This window comes from Melopsittacus undulatus, chromosome 9 (assembly GCF_012275295.1).
Source record: "Melopsittacus undulatus isolate bMelUnd1 chromosome 9, bMelUnd1.mat.Z, whole genome shotgun sequence".
NCBI classification, from domain to species: domain Eukaryota; kingdom Metazoa; phylum Chordata; class Aves; order Psittaciformes; family Psittaculidae; genus Melopsittacus; species Melopsittacus undulatus.
This window is the reverse complement of record NC_047535.1, coordinates 34,372,931-34,392,743: the sequence shown is the minus strand read 5'-3', so window position 1 is coordinate 34,392,743 and position 19,813 is coordinate 34,372,931. Positions and strand designations below refer to the sequence as shown.

General features: G+C 43.2%; 1 protein-coding gene across 1 annotated transcript; it reads right to left on the bottom strand.

Moving 5' to 3' along the window:
* Positions 1-25: 25 nt before the first annotated feature.
* Positions 26-18,828, bottom strand: LRRN1 (leucine rich repeat neuronal 1). The gene is made up of 2 exons (XM_005149433.3): positions 18,700-18,828; positions 26-3,256 (listed from the first exon to the last, which is right to left on the bottom strand). The coding sequence occupies exon 2, from the start codon at positions 3,036-3,038 to the stop codon at positions 894-896; it is 2,145 nt and encodes a 714-aa protein (XP_005149490.1). The 5' UTR covers positions 3,039-3,256; positions 18,700-18,828; the 3' UTR covers positions 26-893.
* Between the last annotated feature and the right edge of the window lie 985 nt (positions 18,829-19,813).

Genomic DNA, 19,813 nt, shown 5'->3' with positions numbered 1-19,813 from the left:
TTCCATCAAGAAAAAAACCCCACAATATTTTTATATAACATTTTGGATATATTTGATGTCAAAACATGATCACCAGTCAAACCAGTGACAGCTAAACCCAGTACATTGTTGTGACTTCTAAAATAAAAAACCAGAACAAAACTAAATTTATTATAGCTCTGCCTTCATTCAACACCATGTGTTGGTGATTTAAACACAAAACTCTAGTATTCTTCAAAAGTGTCTACTAAATAGAATAAAAAGAATAAGAGAACAATTAACATTTAGTCTGTTACATTAAAAAACTGGATGTACGTATTCCTATTGCCTGTTAGCTTTACCTAAGCTTTTCTCAACTACTACAAAAATAAGAATAAAAAAAGAAAACCCATTGTTCAGAGTCAAGAACATTCAAATCAGTTGATACAACATTACAGTACAGTCAACTAACATCATTCAAGGTCTCATTTTCTCAGTGTACGAGTCCTTAGACCAGTGTTACAAACCTAGTTCAATGCAGTTTCCAAACTGTATGTTAGCGTTGCAAGATACTGTACTCTACTGATGGCTTCGGAGGAATGGGGTTGTGCTACTTTTGGATCACAGGGTAACCCCAGCCTCTCATTAATTGTATTCAGCACTGTAGTTAGACCAGCATTAAGTTTAGCACAATAACTAAAAAAAAAAGGAGGAAAAAGAAAGGAAACCAGGATTGGAAGCCAGGTGAAGCTGCCATTTGTGTCAGACAATTGCGATACGCTATACTAAAAAATCCTGAAATATCCACCTGTCCTCACTGCTCTGCCACGAACTAGCAAAGTCAAAAATACAAAAGTCTTCAACTTCTCGTTTTTGCAGAATAAAGCAAAAAAGTCTTTGTGCTCCTTACTACCAGAAGCAAAATATCCTCTGAGTTACCACATGTAATAGCTTCTGGATGTGTCGACTTGGGTTGGCTTGGTCTCTGCAGAACCATCCTTGTCTTTTTCACTGTCGCCTTCCCAGAGATTAATAAGTGGAGGGTAGAGCTCATTCAGGGGGATTGAAGAGGTCTTTTGCATATATTTTTTCAATGAGTGGTGGTAGTTTTTTCTCTTAAATCGTTTTGCAATATAAACAGAAATGGAGGCGAGGCTGATGACAGCAAACATGGACCCCATTACTGCTGCGAGGGCAGTGCTGGTCTCTTGGTCTGAAATATCTAGCGCAAAAGCTGCATTTTTTGTTGTAACATTAACACAGGACTTCTGTGTTTGCTGATGGATGTTTGACACAGTTAGACACACTTCATAATCTGTAGATGGTTGTAAATGTGTGAGGTTATATTCATGTACATCAACTGGGACCCTAGCAGTGTATGTGATGTGAGGGTTGTCAATCTTCATAGTGGCTGATGACCACTTTAAATTGGAAGTCATGACGTTGGAATTAACCTTCCAAGAAACTAAGATGGAATGCGATTCTGCTTGCTTGACGAAGATTTTCAGAACCTGGGTACCATCCAGAAGTGTTCCATTCACCCGGATAGTAGCAACCCTTGTGTCAGCCCCTTCTACGTTTTGAGCAACGCAGGTGTATCTCCCGGAGTCTTCAACCTGGACGTTAGAGATTTCCAAGGTGCCTTCACTGCTCAGCTTGTATTTGTCAGACAGACTTTCAACAGTTACTTTATTGCCGAGAGGAGTGACCCAGTAAATTTCTGGCTCAGGTTCTGCCATGGCCCGACAGTCTAAAAACACTGTCATGCCAATGTCCAAGTTTAAGTGATTTGGAAAGGTCTCATGAGAGATCATTGGAAGACATTGTTCATTTGAATCCTTCACTTCTTTCACCTGCTGCCCTCTATATTCAGGGGGCATAGCGCAAAACATGGATAGAGGTTCCATGAAACGGATATTGGTTTTGTTTGAGTTGACCCAGTGAATGACACAGTCGCACCTGAGTGGGTTACTGTGGATACTGATCTCACGCAGGTTTGGAAGGGATTCCACTGTCTTTTGGTAGACTGCATTCAAGGCATTGTTGTTCAGCATCAAGCTCTCCAGGGCAGGAACGTTGCGAAATGCCAAACGATGTATGTAAGACAGCTTTGGATTGTTGGTGGCTTCAAGCTTTGTAAGTTCAGGCAAGTTGTCAAGCGCATACCTATCAACAGAAACGAGTTCTCCCATGTTATTGATTCCAAGCTCTTTCAATCTGAGCATGTTTTTAAAATCACCTTCCTGAATTTTATGAATTGGATTTTTGTTGAGATCCAGGAATTTTAAATTTGGGACTTTCTCAAGTGCAAGCTGAGGAACTTTTACTAATTTGTTGTCATAGAAGGAAAGACTTTCAAGACTATCCAAGCCTACCAAGGCATTGCCAGGAATGTCTGTGAGATACATACCTGCCAAAACTAAACTCCTTAAATTTGAAAGTGGTTTGAAATTCATATCTAGTATTCCAATCACTGGATTTTCTCCAATCATGAGAATCTCAAGGTTAGGAGTAGAATCAAACCAACGGCTGTCAATAACCTTCAATTTGTTAGAGTTGAGATGTAATCTCAAAAGGTTTTTCAGGCCAGAGAATGCATTTGCAGAAATGCTGCTGATCTGGTTGTGATTTATATATAGCTCCTGAAGATTGCAAAGGTCTTGCAAGCAGTAGTCAGTCATCTCCGTTATCTGGTTTTCCTCCAGGTGCAAAGTAGTAAGTTGACTGAGATTCGAGAGCCCCACATCTCTGATACTTGTGAAGTTATTTTGTGAAAAATCCAGTTCTGTTAAATTAAACAGCTGTTGGAGTTCATCTGTGGTCTTTGCAATGTTGTTGCTTTGTAAGAGAAGGACTTGAGTGTCACTGGAAAGATTGCTGGGGATTTTTGTTAACCGAAGGTCATTGCAGTCAACTGTTGTGGCTTCCCTGTACGTTGACTGTGGTGTAAACCAGGGCCTGATTTCACATACACAAAGCTGTGGACATTCGTTACTCTGCATGGAAGACTCAGTTAATGAATTCATTAGCAATTCTAGCACCAACTGGCAAACAGTTAAAGCAATTGTAACCTTCGCCATGCTGGTCAGTGAGTGAGTTCAGCTTGCCAGCCCCTTTAAACAGCAAGAGATTGAGAGGGTAATTGGTTTTCAGGCAGCAAATGTAAAGCTTAAGGTGAAAGGCTTGGACATCCAGAAGGTGAAAAGATTGTTTTCTGAGTTTAGAGAAGACAAGAAATATTCTTGAAGACTTTCAGTTGCTCCTCTGTGTTCCAGAATCTTCTTCAAACCATATGTTCCTGAAAACAGATCAGGGTATATGTTATGGTGATGTCATGTACAATTTATATATTATTTAATGTCTTCTCCCTTTAAAGAAAAATACCTGAAAACAATCATTATTATCACATTTGTTTCTCTTACAAAAATCCTGACCTGGTGTGGTAAAGTTATGTTGGGGCAGGGAACTCTCTTCTAGTTGGGATTTACATGAGAAAACTCTCATCTCAAGTGAATGACTGTACCAATGTATGCAATGAGCTGAAAAGAAAACTTTTGGGTATCTTTCAATTCTACTTTGCAATATTTGTTTGAAAGGCATGAGAAATGCTGAAGATGGAGGATATGGTGGTGACTGCAGCCTAGGTCTCAAAGGACTGCTCAGAGCATCATCCCGATGGGAGGCAGGGTGTCAGAGCTGTCCCGAGGCTCAGATTTCATGTGAGCGGAATTAAGTAAGGCTCAGGAAGATGTTGGCTTATAAGTTTCAAGCTAAATACATACAAACTTTGCCAAAATTCATCCGAGTTAATCAAATCAGTTCCAGATAACAGCTTAGATTTAATCCAGCTAAGCACCAAACAATAACAGTAAATTTGATTAAATTAATGTACTGTCCTTATTTTAGCTTTGTCCTTCATTGTGCATCATGTGAATTGTTCACCACAATTCATATCTTTTTAACCTGAAGTTATTCATGCAAGAGTAACTCAACAGTGTCCAGTGTCCCAAAATCCGTTGTGTCATGGGTCTTTAAACATGGATTCAGTCTAAGTTCTCATCACAGAATAGTCTGGGTTGGAAGGGACCTCAAAGCTTATCCAGTTCCAAGCCCCTGCCACAAGTAGAGACACCTTCCCCTAGAGCAGGTTCCTCCCAGCTCCAGCCTGGCCTTGAGCACTGCTAGGCATGGGGCAACCACAGCTTCTCTTGGCAACCTGTGCCTCATCACTCTCAGAGGGAAGAACTGCCTAATGCCTAATCCAGATCTCCCCTCTGTCAGGTTAAAGCCATTCCCCCTTGTCTTGTCCCTACATGCCATTGGACAAAGTCCCTCCAGGTTTCTTGTTGGCCCCCTTTAGGTATTGGAAGGATTTTCTTGGTAAGATCTTTATAATTATCACTTTATTGAAAAAATAAGCTCCAGGAAACCGTTTTTTAATCTGCAAACCAATCCATTACTGCTGCTGTAAAAAGCATTTTTTGAGAGTTTCTGTTTGTGTATGTGTGAAATGTGCAATTCAGGTCTGTGCTGTTAAGTACAGGGGCTGCCTCGCCTTCCATTCAGAAGTATGTTGTGGCGACACTGCATGAACTGATTTTCTCCAGCCAGCGCTCACTGTGGTGATTTCACATGCCTGTATTTCTCTTGGCTTGTTGTGCACATCAGTATTGGCAGATGAAGTACACCTTTGCAGTATCTGACAGTGAAGGTTAAGCAGATTAGTGCATGTGTCCAACATGCTTTGAATTAAATACAAAGCGTTCACTAGCAAGGCATGTGACGAATCTGAGCAAGGATTTAAAAAGCAGACCTGTTGAAATTTGAGGTGACACCACAAACCTCATGTCTAATGATTGTATCTTTTTCAGTTAGAAAGTAGGGAGGCCTCAACCTGGTCAAAGCCTACAAAAGATATCACTATATAAAATAATAAAACTAAATACAGCTTTTAAACAAAGTTTCAAAATAGTCATGTGCATAGTGGTGACAGGAATGCCATTTTCCAATGTTTTAACTTCAAAATCTAATCAGCATATTAAATAATGAAATTACAGTATTTTTGTTCAGAGTATGATATAATGCTGCAAGTATATATGTCTTATGAGTAGAACACATCAGTAGTGGTTTTATTTTGGCATGCTGTTATCTGTTCTGTGGTTGTATTTTGGAGGAAAGGAAACAGGAATGTTGGCCAGAAGGCACTTGACCCTGTTGAGTTAGGTACTCTCTCTGGTAGCTGAGACTTGAATGCGAGCTGAGAAGAGCGTGCTGGAGGCAGAACAAACAGATGCAGAACAAACATTCCTTCTCAAATCATTTTCAGGTGATGGAAAAAATGAAAAAAGGCATAAGTGCATTAAAGAAATAAATCCTAACAGAACCATAATAGTGAGGAGTGTATTAACACAGAGTGATGGGGGGGCTGGGATAAACTGAGCTAGAGTGACTTCAGTGGATGCTTCTCTCAGTGACAATACATTTGTAGCAAACCCAACTAGACAGTTCTGGGAATATTGGAGATCTGAAGTTTAACTGATGTAATTCCAGATATTTGGAATTACAGCATTTGCCAGTTAATAATGCAGGTAGGGGTCTCACCCCTTAACAGTTTTAGACCAGTTCTGGAGGTGCCATAAGCTGCTGTCACTTGGGGGCTCTTCCTTGCAAAGGGAGATGTCTCTGGTCCTGTTGTACAGCTTGGCTCAGAAAGGAGCAGCACCATCGAGGGCAGCAGATGCCACTACCAAAGGCAGTACTGCTAATATTCATGCCTTTGGGTACCTGCTGTAACCTTTTTCTAAGCAGGTAAAGAGAAAGAAGTCTGTGCCTTGTAAAGTTATGGGTCCTAATGGTGGTTTGGTACTGATTCTGATGTACATGAGGAATCATGTAATGCTTTAAAATTGAAACTGCCCAAAAAAGACTTCAAAGCTTCTTTAAAATATGCCAGAGCTCATCTCAAATTTGAAAAAAAAAATCAAATTTGATCCTTCCTTTGTTGAATATTTGCATCTTCTTACTTGGACATTACAGTCATTGCTCATCCCTGCTAAGAAGGCATTTCTGGTTTTCTTGAATAGAGTTCTGGGGTTGTGATCACTATGAACATACAATTTTACAAGTTACTAGCAATTCTTTCTCTTCTCTGGTTATTTTCTGCTGCAAATGGATTTAATTTTCTTTAAATGGAAAATGTTCTTTAGAAATGACTTCCACATTTACTATCTCCAATCTCCCTCAGCCCAGGGCAGCTTGGATGAAGCTACAAGTGAAAATCCAGTGTAATCAAAAAGTAAATGCCCATGTCCATTTTATTGCTGTGCTTATGTGAATAGCAGCCCAGAGGTCACAGCTGGAGGGAAAACCTGAGTCATGGACTTCTGCTTTGGCTACTGCTTATGCTATAAAACCCTATTCATCTCCCTGATAAGAGCTGGAAAGGGGCAGCCACTGTTAGTGACAGTGCACTACGGTTTTACAGAACTAAGTGGCTGTTTTGCTCTGCTCTTTGTATCTTATGTATGATTTGCTTGACCATCTCAGCACTCGACGTTTGCAAGAAGCAGCTGCCAGCCCTCTGCCTCTGCTAGTGGTCACCAACAGCCATCCCTTCACCCCTTCATGTCTCTCAGCTCTCCAGTTGGCAGGACTGGACCCAGACACCTTAGTGTCCAAACGAGTAAAAGAGCACAATGTTTTTCACCATGTTTCTCAAATGTCAGACTCAGGTTCTGAAGTCCTATCTAGAATTATAATCATATCTTTCCTCATGAGAACTAGACAAGAGATGCATGTGGCAATTTTTATTTTCTTTGTGGATAATCTGAAGGACAACCAGATTTTGACAGTAATGTGGTTCCCAATGAATAATCACCAAACCCATGTGGATAAACGGGATGGCTCCTGGGAAAGCTCCCAGCTCTCATTGGAATCAGAGAGTCTGAATTGAGCAGAATTTGAGTGTTACTGTGTGCCCCTTTCCTGCTCGGTATCTCAGCCTTTCACCCAGTGAGGTCCTTTTGTATTGTTTTATTATATCTAAAATGACTAAAGTATGTCCCTGGTAGCCAAGTACAGACCAAGTGAAAGATAAGACAGGGGAATCAGTTCAGAGGACTTTGGGCTTTTGAAGGCCAGGGAGTTGTTTCTTATAGAAATACAAGTTCCAGAGCAGGGGCAGAGCAGTAGCTCCAGGCTTTTTGGGTTAGGCGAGAACATCAGACCTCAAAACCTCCCTTAGAACAGAGTCATATCACAAAACACTTTTGTCTTCTGACAGCAGTATTCAATATGGGTCAGGACATTGCTGGCAGTCCTTTTGGTTCTGTGCTAGAAACTTCTTTTAAAAACACTGGGTGAGGAAACTTCCCCTAAACAGTAAGGGGTGGCAGGGAGGAAGAGATAAGGACAGCTTTTAGCATTCTCTGCCTTCTCTCTGATTCATTAAATTCATATTTGCTAGTATACCAAACCACAACACCCCTCACAGCAGCTGTTAAGTTGACACTACTAGAAATAATGGTTAATTTAATGCAAGAGATATGGAGGGCATTATTTACTAGTTGCTAAATAAATGCATTTTCCATGGGACCTCTCAGTACCCAGTGCATGAAGAAACCACATTTCTGTCAGTGAGCAAACCCACAACAGATGTCTGGGATCTTGGCTTGTTTGTGTTTCTTGTGTGCAGGGAATGTGAGCACCCCTCCTGCGCTTCCCATCCTGGAAATGCAGGGGGGAGGTTTGTGTAAGGTTTCCCTTTCCAGCCAGGTTGTGAAAACTGCGTAATATTGAGAACTTGTTTGGCCCAAGAAATTGTAATGGTGGGTATTTGGTTATGGGGCAGGAGATGCTTCATATCAGCTTGCTTGTGGGCTGGAAAGAGGTGTGCGCTGACAGCTATAGCCTGCTGAGACTTAAGTCTACTCATTCAGGTGCTCCAAAGAAAAAGTATTTAAGCTCACAATGCAGTAAGAGAAGAATATGAAGGGACAATAGTGAAATAGTGTTCATGAAAAGCATTCACAGTTAACTTGCCAACTAGACAAGAAATAGATATTCAACATTTTTTTCTTGGTAATAGGAAGACAAAATGTTGTCACTTCCTTGACAGCTTCCTTGTCACTATTAACAATTGCTGAAAAGGAAACAATCGAGTTTGCACACGGATAGTTGGATGTCTGTTTTGAAACAGCAATGCTACCACAGAAAATCTTCTCTCCCTACAGCTAAGTGGTTCATTCTTGCAAAATTTCTTTCATGTTGCAAGTAGCATCAGCACAGAATTTGGTTGGCAGCTGTATGTACTAAATGTGCCCAGGTAAAAGTTTGTGGGATCGGATACATGAAGAAAACTACCTCAGGCTAAACCAAGCAATTTATTTTGCGCTTGCTGTGAGCCAGAAGCACACACTGATCCACAGAACTTACCCATCTCTCCACAGAAATATGTGCATATATTGAGCCTAAGTAATGTAGCTAGTCTCTTGGAAAATTGTCTGTTGTGCTAATGTTCTGCTAATGACTTGTGCAGCTTTCTTGTTTTCCCATCATCAACATTTGTGAAACTACTGCCATATAAACATCCTCTGTCATCAGTCAGTTCAGGAAAACTTACCCTGATTCAGGTGGGTCATTAGGAAAACACACATTATACAGCCCAGCCACTGTGCCCAGGGATCTGCTGTGGTGACAGAGTATTACTGCCAAAGCATAAGGAGGGGTGAAGCCTCAGCTGGAACAGTGATCAAAAAACCCAAACTCAGACTGGGATCAATACGAAGTGTTCCTCCATAGTCAGGGAAAGGAGTAGCTTGTTTAGATAGGGGATGCTGAAAGAGGTTGGCTTGGTTGATCTGGCAAAGAGCTATCTGGAAGAACTGCTTACTCTGGAAGCGACGCTGGAGATGAATTGGCCTGTAATGAGCTCAGGCTGAGTTCATTAGTCAGTTAAGACAGCTTGATAAGTTTAAGGAAAGGTTGCTGTGTGTACGTTGGAGGTGAAAAGTGTTTTGCTTTACTTTTGAGTCTCAGTAAGACCTTTGTAGCTCTATATCCACCCATCTTCTGTAGAGAGAAACTAAGCTATTGATGTCAGACTGAAGGTGAACAATCAACCTCTGATAGTGTCCTTTAGGAGGGAGAAGGGTATTGCAATACCACAACGCAAATACGTACATGCACCCACTAAATCACACAAGCAAACACAACACAAAACCTGGTATAAAATGCTGTGTTACTAAGATCAAAGCTTACTCAAGTCAAGAGCATCAGTGACCTTGCACATCATCGAGAAAGAGGCAGGACTTGGACTTTGAGTCCATTTAGAGAAATATTGAGGAATTGTGCTTGATGGTAAGCCTTTTGTATTGAGGCTTTTAAAGTCTCTGATGTCATCAGGATATAAGCTATTTACAAGCCTGAATTGTGTAAAATACAGAAAATTCAAGCTGAAAATGATGTGAGTCATTTGAAAGAGCACACCAAAATCTGAAACTGGGAGCTTGTTATTAAAAGCAAAGAGAAAAACAAGGGCCTATAGGACATGTAATAATGCTATAAAGCTTCAAAACACATCCTCAGGGATTTATAATATTTAAGCTTTGGAATTTTTTTCCCTGCAAATAACACCTACTTTTTGTTCTTGTCTGTGTATACATTCCATAAAAATAAATTCAGTGTTTAATTTTAGGGAAAGCTCTGGTGGGAATGTGATTTGCTGTATTTCAAGCCAACCTTAGCATGCTTTATCTGTGTTCTTTTGAAAAATACTACTCTTATCTCCACCGAAGAAATTCAAAGAGCATCCTATTCATAATGCCTGTGCTGCAGGAACAGCATATTACATCTTAAAAATTTGCAATTTATTGGGATTTATTCTTAAGACTTGCATCTGATACAGTGGTTTTCATTAAAACATTAAAGTATGTTTGCAAGAGAGAGAAGAATTATTTTCATTCAGACACAGATCTCGAGTACAAGAGGCTAGATACCATGCAGAGTACAGCTACTGCGTATTGATGGCCCATCAAATCAACCATGGAATTGCAATCCAGCTTCTGTCGTCTGTTTCAAAAATCTCTTACAAATTGCCATTAACAAGTCATATTAGAAACATCAGGAATAATAAGTGCTTTCTAAACAGTGGGTTGTCAAATTATATAGTCTATTTAAATGTAAACCTTTTACAAGCCTTGAAAACCCAAAAGGCAAGATATGTTTGTACAGTAGTAATAGTCTTTACACTATAAACCCAACTTATTATCTGCTTTCTTACTACATTTATTTTCATAGAATAGATTAATCTTGGGACAATATGGGCTGGTTCCTTCAGTGACGATGACTTTAGTTTTCGTGTCCTGCTACGCAGGGTTTGTCCCTCTTCAGTGCAGAGGCAGTACTAAAGCTTTTCTTTCATTCGATGGAGAAAACTCACATCTGTGATCATTATTCTCATTCCATGTAATTACCAGATAGAATTATTCAACTAGATCAGCTTTCCTGACAGCCAACCAAGTAACTTCCACTGTTGGATTAAAAGCCAGTTTCATGGGACCCTCCTTGCAGCTCTTCCCTTCTGCAACCAACTGCAGCTAAGGGGGAACCTCTGGGGCCATCCTTTCATTTCCACCTGTACATGCTGTTATGCGTTCACAGCCTTCAGTATATTTTAAATGTGAGGGAGAATTTAAACCTAATGGGTTTTAGCTTGTACAGTGTCTAAAACCTATATTAAATAATTAATTTTAGAAGACCTGTTCCAACTGTTTTTTGCATTTAGTCCGTCTGCTGGCTGAAGAATGAAAGAGGACCAAGACTAAAGAAATACTGCTTCATCTTCTAATCGTATTTAAAGAACAGAAATGGAATTCAGTCTTGGCATGCTTGGGAACTTAGAATCACATGGAGGGATTCAAACATCTACTTACCCATGGGGGCACCCACCTCATGAGGATTTCATACAAGAACAACTCAAATAGTAAGAAACAGATTATCTATCAAAATCAGTACAGCTTAAATAACAATTAAAGAGGAAACAAAAGAGAAATAGCTCTAAAAGAGGAACAAGGGCAATAAGATTGTGTTGAATTTTGAGTAGAATCTTCTAACTACCCTGAGAGCCCAGGCAGCTTTGCCAGTGGATGTGAAGCATTAATAATAATGAAATAAGGAGCAGATGAAACATATTTTTAACCACAAGAAATATGGATGCCAGGAACTCCACAGGATTTTCATGAAGCAACAGAAATCCTCTTCCTCTCTTTTTGCTGACTGCCTTTCTGGCAGTGTGACTATTTTGCTTCCTACACAGTTCTAGATCAAACTCCAGTTTTATGAGTCACTCAGGATCCCCCACAGTTGGGATAGACCCCGGTATGTAAGAAGTTGTTACTACCAGCACGGATGCCAAAACATTCTGTGCTAGAGATGGTAACCAATAAATAAAAAATTAAATGAGTCAGTATCTCAGTATGTATTTATAAAGGCAGCAGCATAATGGCACTGGCTATAGGATATACATAGGACTTGTTATTAAAAAATGTATGTACATCTGTGTGTATGGATATGCAATACGCCAGCCATCTATAGCTTCAGTTGTTTGTCTTCAAACAAGAAAAGAGTTCTTTTCTGGTCCTTGTTACACTCTACTTTAATAATTCTATTTCCTGTGGCTGTACTATGTGTTTTCCATTATTAGTGAATAAGTATTAAACTGTGTTTTACTGTTAGCCTACAACTACCTGTAGTTGTAGCCTACAAAAACCTGTGCTGTTTATGCATGTAGCATGCTTATACAGATCTTCAGCCCTTAGTCTAAGAGAGTCTTACTGATCTTTTTCTAGGAGTTACATGCTTGCAAGATTAGGTTCTTTATTTCTGAGCTACATTCACATGTAAATATTAATAAAACCATATATGGAATTGACTGATACACACCTTACTGTTCACTCAAGGCTGTGAACGTACCAACAATAAAGTAAATGGATTTATCATGGGAAGTGCTAGGATCTAACAGAAAGGCTGTTGGCATCAAGACAAAGATTTGGAACTCAACCAAGTTGAGCCAGGATAGAAGTAATTCCATTAAGTGGCCAGAGAGTTGGGTTTGGTGCTGCTCTGACCTACGGCTTTACTCTGAGCTAAGAAAAAAGTTACTTTCTCTCCATTAGATATTGGGTATTATGTGACCTCACTGCACCTTTTCACAAGTTTTTCTGCACTTTTGAATGGGCTTCTATGGGAAGTTTTGTAATTGTTCTGAAGACCTCCTCCTTTCACTCACAAGTGATAACCCATGACACTGGGCTGAGAAAATACATACTTTATGGAGCATGCTTTCCATCATTATTTCATTCTAAAACTGTTTTACTATTATGTGGAATGTGGAGCAGGTCATCTGCATGTCAGCAGGAAAGGAAGGTTTGTTCAGCTGAGAATGGTGAAAATGCTGGTAGCCTGTATTTAGCTATTTCTCTTTATCTCAAATATCACCTACATTTTGAAACAAACTGTTTCACGCAGAAGACAGATCGCAATCTGCTTTGCAAAGTTCATGAGATGAAGAGAAAAAGAGGAAATCCATCATGTTTAATGTATTTGCATGTTTAAGAACAGACCTATGAATTGTTCTCTAGCTTTAGTCCTCAGTATTGTCATGGCAAAGTCAGCAGTTTTTCCACAGATGGGTTTATTTCGTAAGTGCTTGCAAAACACAGACGTCCTAAAATTGCTGCCTATTGCAGAACACATAGGAGACGTTATTCCTCTCACAATTGGATGTTTCCTAAATAAAGTCTTTACCTAATGATGATGATTCTTTTGGGGACAGCGATGTTTAATTTGTAGATACTAGACTTATTTCACTTGAAGGAGGTAGAAAGATAAAGGAAAATCTATTTGTCACTGGATTTATAAAGAACACCTTGTTTTACACGGTGCCTTATACTATGATAAAACCATTCTAAAGACCTGTTTTCAAGCAGCTATTTAAAAACTTCTCCTTTTGCAACTGGTTCACTTAACTGATGATTTATCTATGGATAAAACAAGTTACTTTTTGCCCATTATGAGCAGGGGATCTCTGTAATTATCAATATTTACTCTATTTCTGTTAGAATGATGGATCATCTGTAATTTGAAAATTTAGCAAAGCCAATCAGTAGCTCATCTGCATCCTGGTAATTACATGCAGCACATTAGCAAGGTATGCATTTACTAGGTATTTTTGGACTTGCTTAATCAAATAAATTATATGATGCGTGAAATAACAGAAAATACGGGATTCACTACATGGATGATAAATACTTTCAAATTACAATAAGCCAATCCAAGCTTTGAGTCATATTCTATAAAAAAACCCAACAGACCACCAAAGCACAACATAAAATGCTGTTTTACCAGATTTTGAACAAGCTCAGTAATTCTCTCCAAAAAACTTCCATGTGGTTCTCAGAAGTTACTTAATTCATCACTGTGTTGCTGCCCAAACCCTGAAAACTACAGAAAATCTGGGCTTAGTCCAAGTGGACCAAGTTTTAGGACCACATGGAGACAGTGGGGGTTTGATTGCCCAGGGAGCTGAGTGGAAGCTGAGGTGCCCTCTTCAGAGCTCACCCTGCTGCTGCAGCTGGGGGTTAGTGAGGAGTTTAATGTGAATCCAGTCTTTGCATAAAGACAGACTCTAAAGATCACATTTTTCTTGATGACTGAAGTTACATCAACTGTACAAAAAGTTGTTAGAAATCCAATAACATTATGCATCGAGGAGCGTGTGATACATCAGATTCCAGACCTCCTGCTTCTCTACAAAAGCAATTGTTTGGACATGATGCCAGTGACTACCAGCTGATCATGCTGTCCCCAGACGTGGGGGAACTTCAGTGCTGGCAGTCCCTGGGAAATGGGGTTGCGCTGTCCCACCAGGATGCAGACAGGGCAGTGGTAGACCCCACTGTAGGCCAGTTCATGGAGCGTCACGCATAAAGAGCAGCACACACCCTGACACCAGCCTAGGGTTTTGCTGCCTTCTGACATAAGAGCCCCCTCCACACATTGCCCATCCTTGCCTCCTCCCGTGCCTCGTGGGACATGGCTGCATGCAGGTGAGGGGCTGCACTTCACCATTGGTGGGAACAGCTGTGCTGCCACCCTGGCATTCAGTAACACTGGAGTAACCAGAAAAAGGCAAACCCTGCGAGATACCTTGAGAGGAGCTTGGCTTCAAAAAGGGGTTGGAACTCCTGCTCTAATCAAAGGTGACAGATAAATTGCTGGAATCATCAGTTTGTTAAATACCTGGAAACGAGATGCTGACAATCTCTAGAATTTCTAAGCAAAACCCATGAGCCTCTAGTGTTAAATGGACCCCTTCAGTTTGTGAAGTGGCCAGGGAAAATACTGCCCTGTGTTACCACAGAGGACTAAAGGGCAGCAGCTTAGGTGAGAGAATTACACAGCAAGACTGCGGTACCAAATAAAATAAGAGAAAGAGCTGTTTCTCTGTGGCACTTTTATAACTCCTGTGCATTCTCAGTACAGCATCCTGTTAAATATTTCAAGGCTGTTACTTACAATTGCTTTGCCCTATAGTTCTTTAAGTTAAGAAGAAAAAAACAGTAGATATCCACTCTATCTCAGACTTGACCTTTAGAAACTGTGGTCCATGTGAAAACCAAGCCCTGTTCTTTTGATAATTCAGCTTGCTGGAAGTCAAGAAAATGCTGCCTTGTATCACCAGATGAAGATCTTATGAATTAGAAGGTGAAGTTATAAAAACATTTTGCAGTAGAATTTAAGAGCAGAGTCTAATTCTGTTCCCACTGATGCCAAAGACTTCTGCTGCCTTCAACAGGACGAGAATTAGGCCAATCCAAAATAGGCCAATCCAGTATTTTCCTTCAGTGCCATATGCAGGAAAATGAAAGAGCATTTAAATAGCAAAACAAATTTGAATAAAGTTGCAAGGCTTTAAGCAGCAAGGAGTAAGAGAATGTGGTTTACTAGGACTTTAATCTAGGTGCCTCTTAAACCTGCATGGAGGTGTGTTCTGTTCCTGACCTTCTTTAGTCCATTAGCACAGGGCTTAATTACTCAGCTACAGGAAAAGAATGGGACTCAGAAAGTTACTGACTAAACTCAAGCACAACCTCAATAGACTTGTTTCTTATCAAAGGAATACTTTGATTTCTCTTTGCAGAATTTAAGTACTCCAGCTCTTAGAGAAACACTATTATTTGCTGCATTTATGACATACCAACAAAACCAATTTCCAAGCCAGCTCCATGATTTTCTTTACTCTTGCCCATCTTTCCTCCTGTAGCGAGTATGTGTTAATTGGAGGGACAAAACAGAGTATGGGAATACTTTTCTGTGCTCTTTCTTGGATTTGTGCAGGTGCTCCTGATGGAGCAGGCATGGTGGGGACCAGCTCTGCTCCCCACGAACCCAACAGGCATTGCCAACCTGCCCAACACAATAAGGAGAAAAAACTAGCTTGACCCTGAAGTTCTGTTTTGTGAAGACCTTGCTGTGCCGAGAGTTATTTCTAAGATGTGGTTTGTATTTGCCACAGCATTTAAGGTCTGACTGTGCTAATAACTTAAATGCTCTTGACTGGAGCTTGGAATTTATGGTTCCTGGGAGCATCATGCATCTCCCACAGTGGCATTTCCAACTGGGAGAAGATGCAAAAATCAGCTGTCGTGAGGCTGAAATGCGGGTTCCCTGTTAATTAGTATTATATAAACAGATAGGAGGAGAAATGGATTTATGTGGTTCCAAAAACTTTACATGGATTTTCTTCAGTCCCGAGTCTACAAAATGTCTGCCAGAAAAAAATCTGGAGCTTGGCAGGATGAAGCCTCACACGTGTATTGTTCGTGTAACTATGGTAACCTACAAATGCCACCAGTGTTTCCATTTCATACACAAATGAGGGGACAGCTGTGGAGCCCACATGTCTGCCAATGGAATAATCTATGGGAGCTAGGATGGCTTGGTCAGAAAATTACAACTCATTTATATTAATCAGGGCTGCAAAGAACAGCCTCCTCCATAGTTACGAAGTGAGAAGGAAAAGAAAGTGATTTTTGTTTCTGAAAACGTTTGGCTCTTCAGCAAGTGTTTTCAGCACCTTGATACTTTGCTGGTTGAAAAAAATTAAGTATAAGAGACTCTGCCAAGAGCCAGTGCTCTTCTAGAACCATCACTGAACTTTTCTGTGCTTTTGTCTTTTGCTGATGCCTGATCTGACTCTGAGCCTGACACAAAGCCCAGCCTGGGACCACGCGTGCTCCAAGGCGTTTGCCTGGGGAAGCAGAAAGAACGTGGCACAGGGATCTCACCCATCTACCAAAATGAAAAAAACCTTATTAACTCACTCAGATCATTAAAAGAAAACTTCAGAACAATTCATACAAGAAATTAAAGACTAAAATAATGTTGTTTAAATAAACTCCTTATTGTTGGGGATGATATAAACTCCAACAAAAAAAGATCCATATGCTAAATAATGCAAACAAATTATGTTTTCAGTACATGTTACAGTATGCAAGCTGCAGTACCAGTAATACTTGACTGGGTTACAATTCATCCCAAATGCTTTAAGTGTCCCTACAAACAAATCAGGAGGAGCTGATAGCAGCAGCCTGCTGATGGACCGATGCAGTAGGAATACAGCAGGAATACAGCACGCTGAGCTGCAAAAGTTTTCCCTGGCTTCTGCAGTGCCACGATACTGTGTAGAAGTGAAACAAAAGGCTGCAGCATCACCTCCGCGTGGGCTGCCGCCGCACCGCATCCCAGCGGCAGTTCGCATTTCCTCAAGTACCGAGGGGTACTTTATGATAAGGTGATGAAAGCTTTAACTAACGCCAAGCTTTAAGTGATCACGTTTTCTCCACGAGTTGGAATCAAAAGACTGGCGTTAAAGCAGGGCTCTTCTAGCATCCAAGCTTGATCTGTGCCTACGCCATCGTCTGAGCCCTGGTACACTACACTGAGCAGAAGTTTCTTTTTGCAGTGTGATGCGCTCAGCATTATTCACATCAATAAAGAGGTTTCAAAGTTAAACATTAAAAAGTTATCTTCTTATACAACTTGATGCAAAGACCTATTCCCTTTAATAATCAGTAGCATTAATCATGTCTGTTCTAGGTAAATGGAAATTACTTGCTAGTTGTCACAGTAACTGGTCTATTTAAGTCCAAAATGCCTACTAGGATGTATGATTTTATAGGGACTACCTACAGTTCTATTCAGAGAACTTTTTACTTGTCAAGGCACAAGTTAAACCATGTCTCTTAGCACTGCCTGGGTTCACCAGTTTTGGGCTGCTGCAGTGCTGAGGGAGCAGGACACCTGGAGGCTGCATGCCCGGGGACCCCAGGAGGAAGAGGCTGCTGCCTGGTCTGGGGGGCTTCTTACACTGGTTTCTCTCTCTTGCTGTGTATGTCTTAATTTAAAGTCCAACTTGCAAGACTTCTGGACACACTTTGGTGTGGCCTTTGGCCAGTGGTTAGGACTGGTGCAGTATGTGACTCCAGTCTTTCGAAGCCTCTGTGATATTGCCTCACCTACATCTTAACTATTCTCCATAGGGGGTCACAGTCTTGTTCAGAAATGCCAAGTTCGGTTTATAGGGATCCTTTAAGTCTGTGAGAAAAAGGCTTGAAGATTCACAAACTAGTTTTTATTGAGGGAATTCATTCCTGGGAACTGTCACGCAGCTCCAGGACGGAAACACAGGCACCCTGTGCGTGAGCCCCTGCCTCTGAACAACGTTATTTTCTACTTTCGGTGGGATTCTGTTACTTTCCATTCCATCGCCTGGTGGGAAAACCGCGCCGAACCAGCACTAAATGACCTGGGGGAGGAGAGACATGGCAGGCTGACATCTGCCGCTCTCTCCCGACGGGACAGAGCGAGCACGCTGCGCTCCCCCCTCTCTCACAGGCTTGACGAGCCCCCGCCGCTCAGCCCCCCCTCACCCGACAGCGGAGCCCCCCAAGGGGCCGCTCTGGGTGCCCCTCGTCCGCTCCACTCCTGCGCAGGGAGAGCGTTTGGACCGCAGCAGCCCCGCGCTTCTCCCAGCGAGCGGCTCCCCGGAGCCCGCTCCCGGCGCCGCGCTGGGGGCCGCAGGTGCGGAGCGGCCGCTCCGCGGACAACGACCCCGGCCCTCGGGGGACGGTGGCGGGGCCGCGGCGCTCACACTGCGCCTTTGTGCCGGTTTCTTAAGAGCCATTGTTCCTCTGAAGACTCCTTGTCTTCCAGACCCCGCCGGGTGAATGGAGGCGGCGAGACATCTGCTGCCGCCCGCCCCCATCTGCCCGCGGGGCCGAGCCCGGGAGCCGCCGGCCCCACCGCGCAGCCAGCCCGGCCCCCCGCAGGTACGGGGCCGCTATCGGGACACCGAGCGGCAGAGCTGGCCGGAGAACGGCAACCTACGCTGCAGCCCGGCCGCTCCGCGGTTCCGCCGTCCCCCGGGGTGCGGGGGAAGCGGCCCCAGCCCCGGCGCGGTACGAAATAGCCGCCCGCAACGGGAAACCCGGTGTCCGCTGGAACTTCCCCGCTAGCAGCCGGGGACCGCTGGCGGCCCGGGGGGCGCGGCCGGTGCCGCAAACTTTGCTCCCTTACGGTTCCGTGCTAGGCAGGCCCCCGGGGATCGGCACCACCGCACCGCCCCGGAGCGGAGCGCTCCAGGGCCCGGCTCCCTCCCCCGAGCGCTGCGGAGGCACTTACCGGCGGCCGCGGATCGCTGCCCGAGCACCCGCGTCTCTCCCCCGGGGCTGCCCGCGGGGGGCGGCACATTCGCCGCTGCCGCGGTCCCGCCGCGCCGGGCTGCAGAGTGAGGCGGCTCAGAAACGGGGCGGACGGAGGCGGGATTCCTTCCTCGTCCGTCCCCTCCCTTCTCTCCGGGCTCCCGGGAAGGCGGAGCGGTGCGGATGGACGCGGTGCCGGTGCCCGCTCTGTGCCGCCGCCGGCGCGCACCTGGGTAGGCGCCGCGGGTCAGCTGACGGGCTGCGCTCCCATTGGCCGGGCCGCACCATCTGCGCGGGGCGGAGCGCGGGGCCACGCCCCCCGCGGAGGGCGGCGCAGGTGTCGCGGTGCGGGTGCAGCGCTGCTGTGGGGCCATCGGTAGGTTTCAGGGTTAACAGCTCCTGAAGAGCATCGGCGGGTGAGTACCAGCCCCTTACAGCGGCTGTTCAGAGTCATGCACGCAGGGTGTGGGGTGAGCAATACACACACTGCAAGCCGGTGTGGCTGACCTAATGAGGAGAGGTGTCACTAACATGATCCATAGCACAGCATCCTGAGGCAGAGCATGGACCCATTGAGCACTGCTGCCTCATCACTTCCCACCAGCCCTTTGAATCCTGTTTCTAATTTTGTACAGACCTCACTAGAAGTGGCACTGTGGATCGAGGCGTCCTGCCAAAGTACTGTGTGTTGCAGTGGCCTCTCAGGAGCCCAACACTGGGGTGTCTGGCCTTTGTCAAGGGGCAGTGTGGTGGTGCAGCACTGCTCACAGTGGTAGCTGTGATACTGAAGTTATACCCTGCATGCTGGGGTAAGCACAAGGTACTGCCAGTTGAGGCATTGAGATAGGGAAAATCTTCCTGTAGTTAAGTAAAGCAGCATTACTCCCTGAAATTATGCTCACATATCCTTTACGCCTGCTTGAATGAGAGATTGATGAATTAGCTGGGAAAACAATGGGCTGTGGCTTCCACCCTTAAAGTGATTTGCGCCTGAAGTCCAAGGATTTAAAGCAGTCTGTGTAAGCCCTATATTCACCTTGCCATTTACTCCCAGTTTTCTGTCTTGGCTCTTTTTTTTTTTTAGTTACCTTCAT

What these genes read in the sequence shown, in the direction of transcription:
- LRRN1 (XM_005149433.3), bottom strand. Translation starts at nt 3,038, where the DNA reads ATGGCGAAGGTTACAATTGCTTTAACTGTTTGCCAGTTGGTGCTAGAA.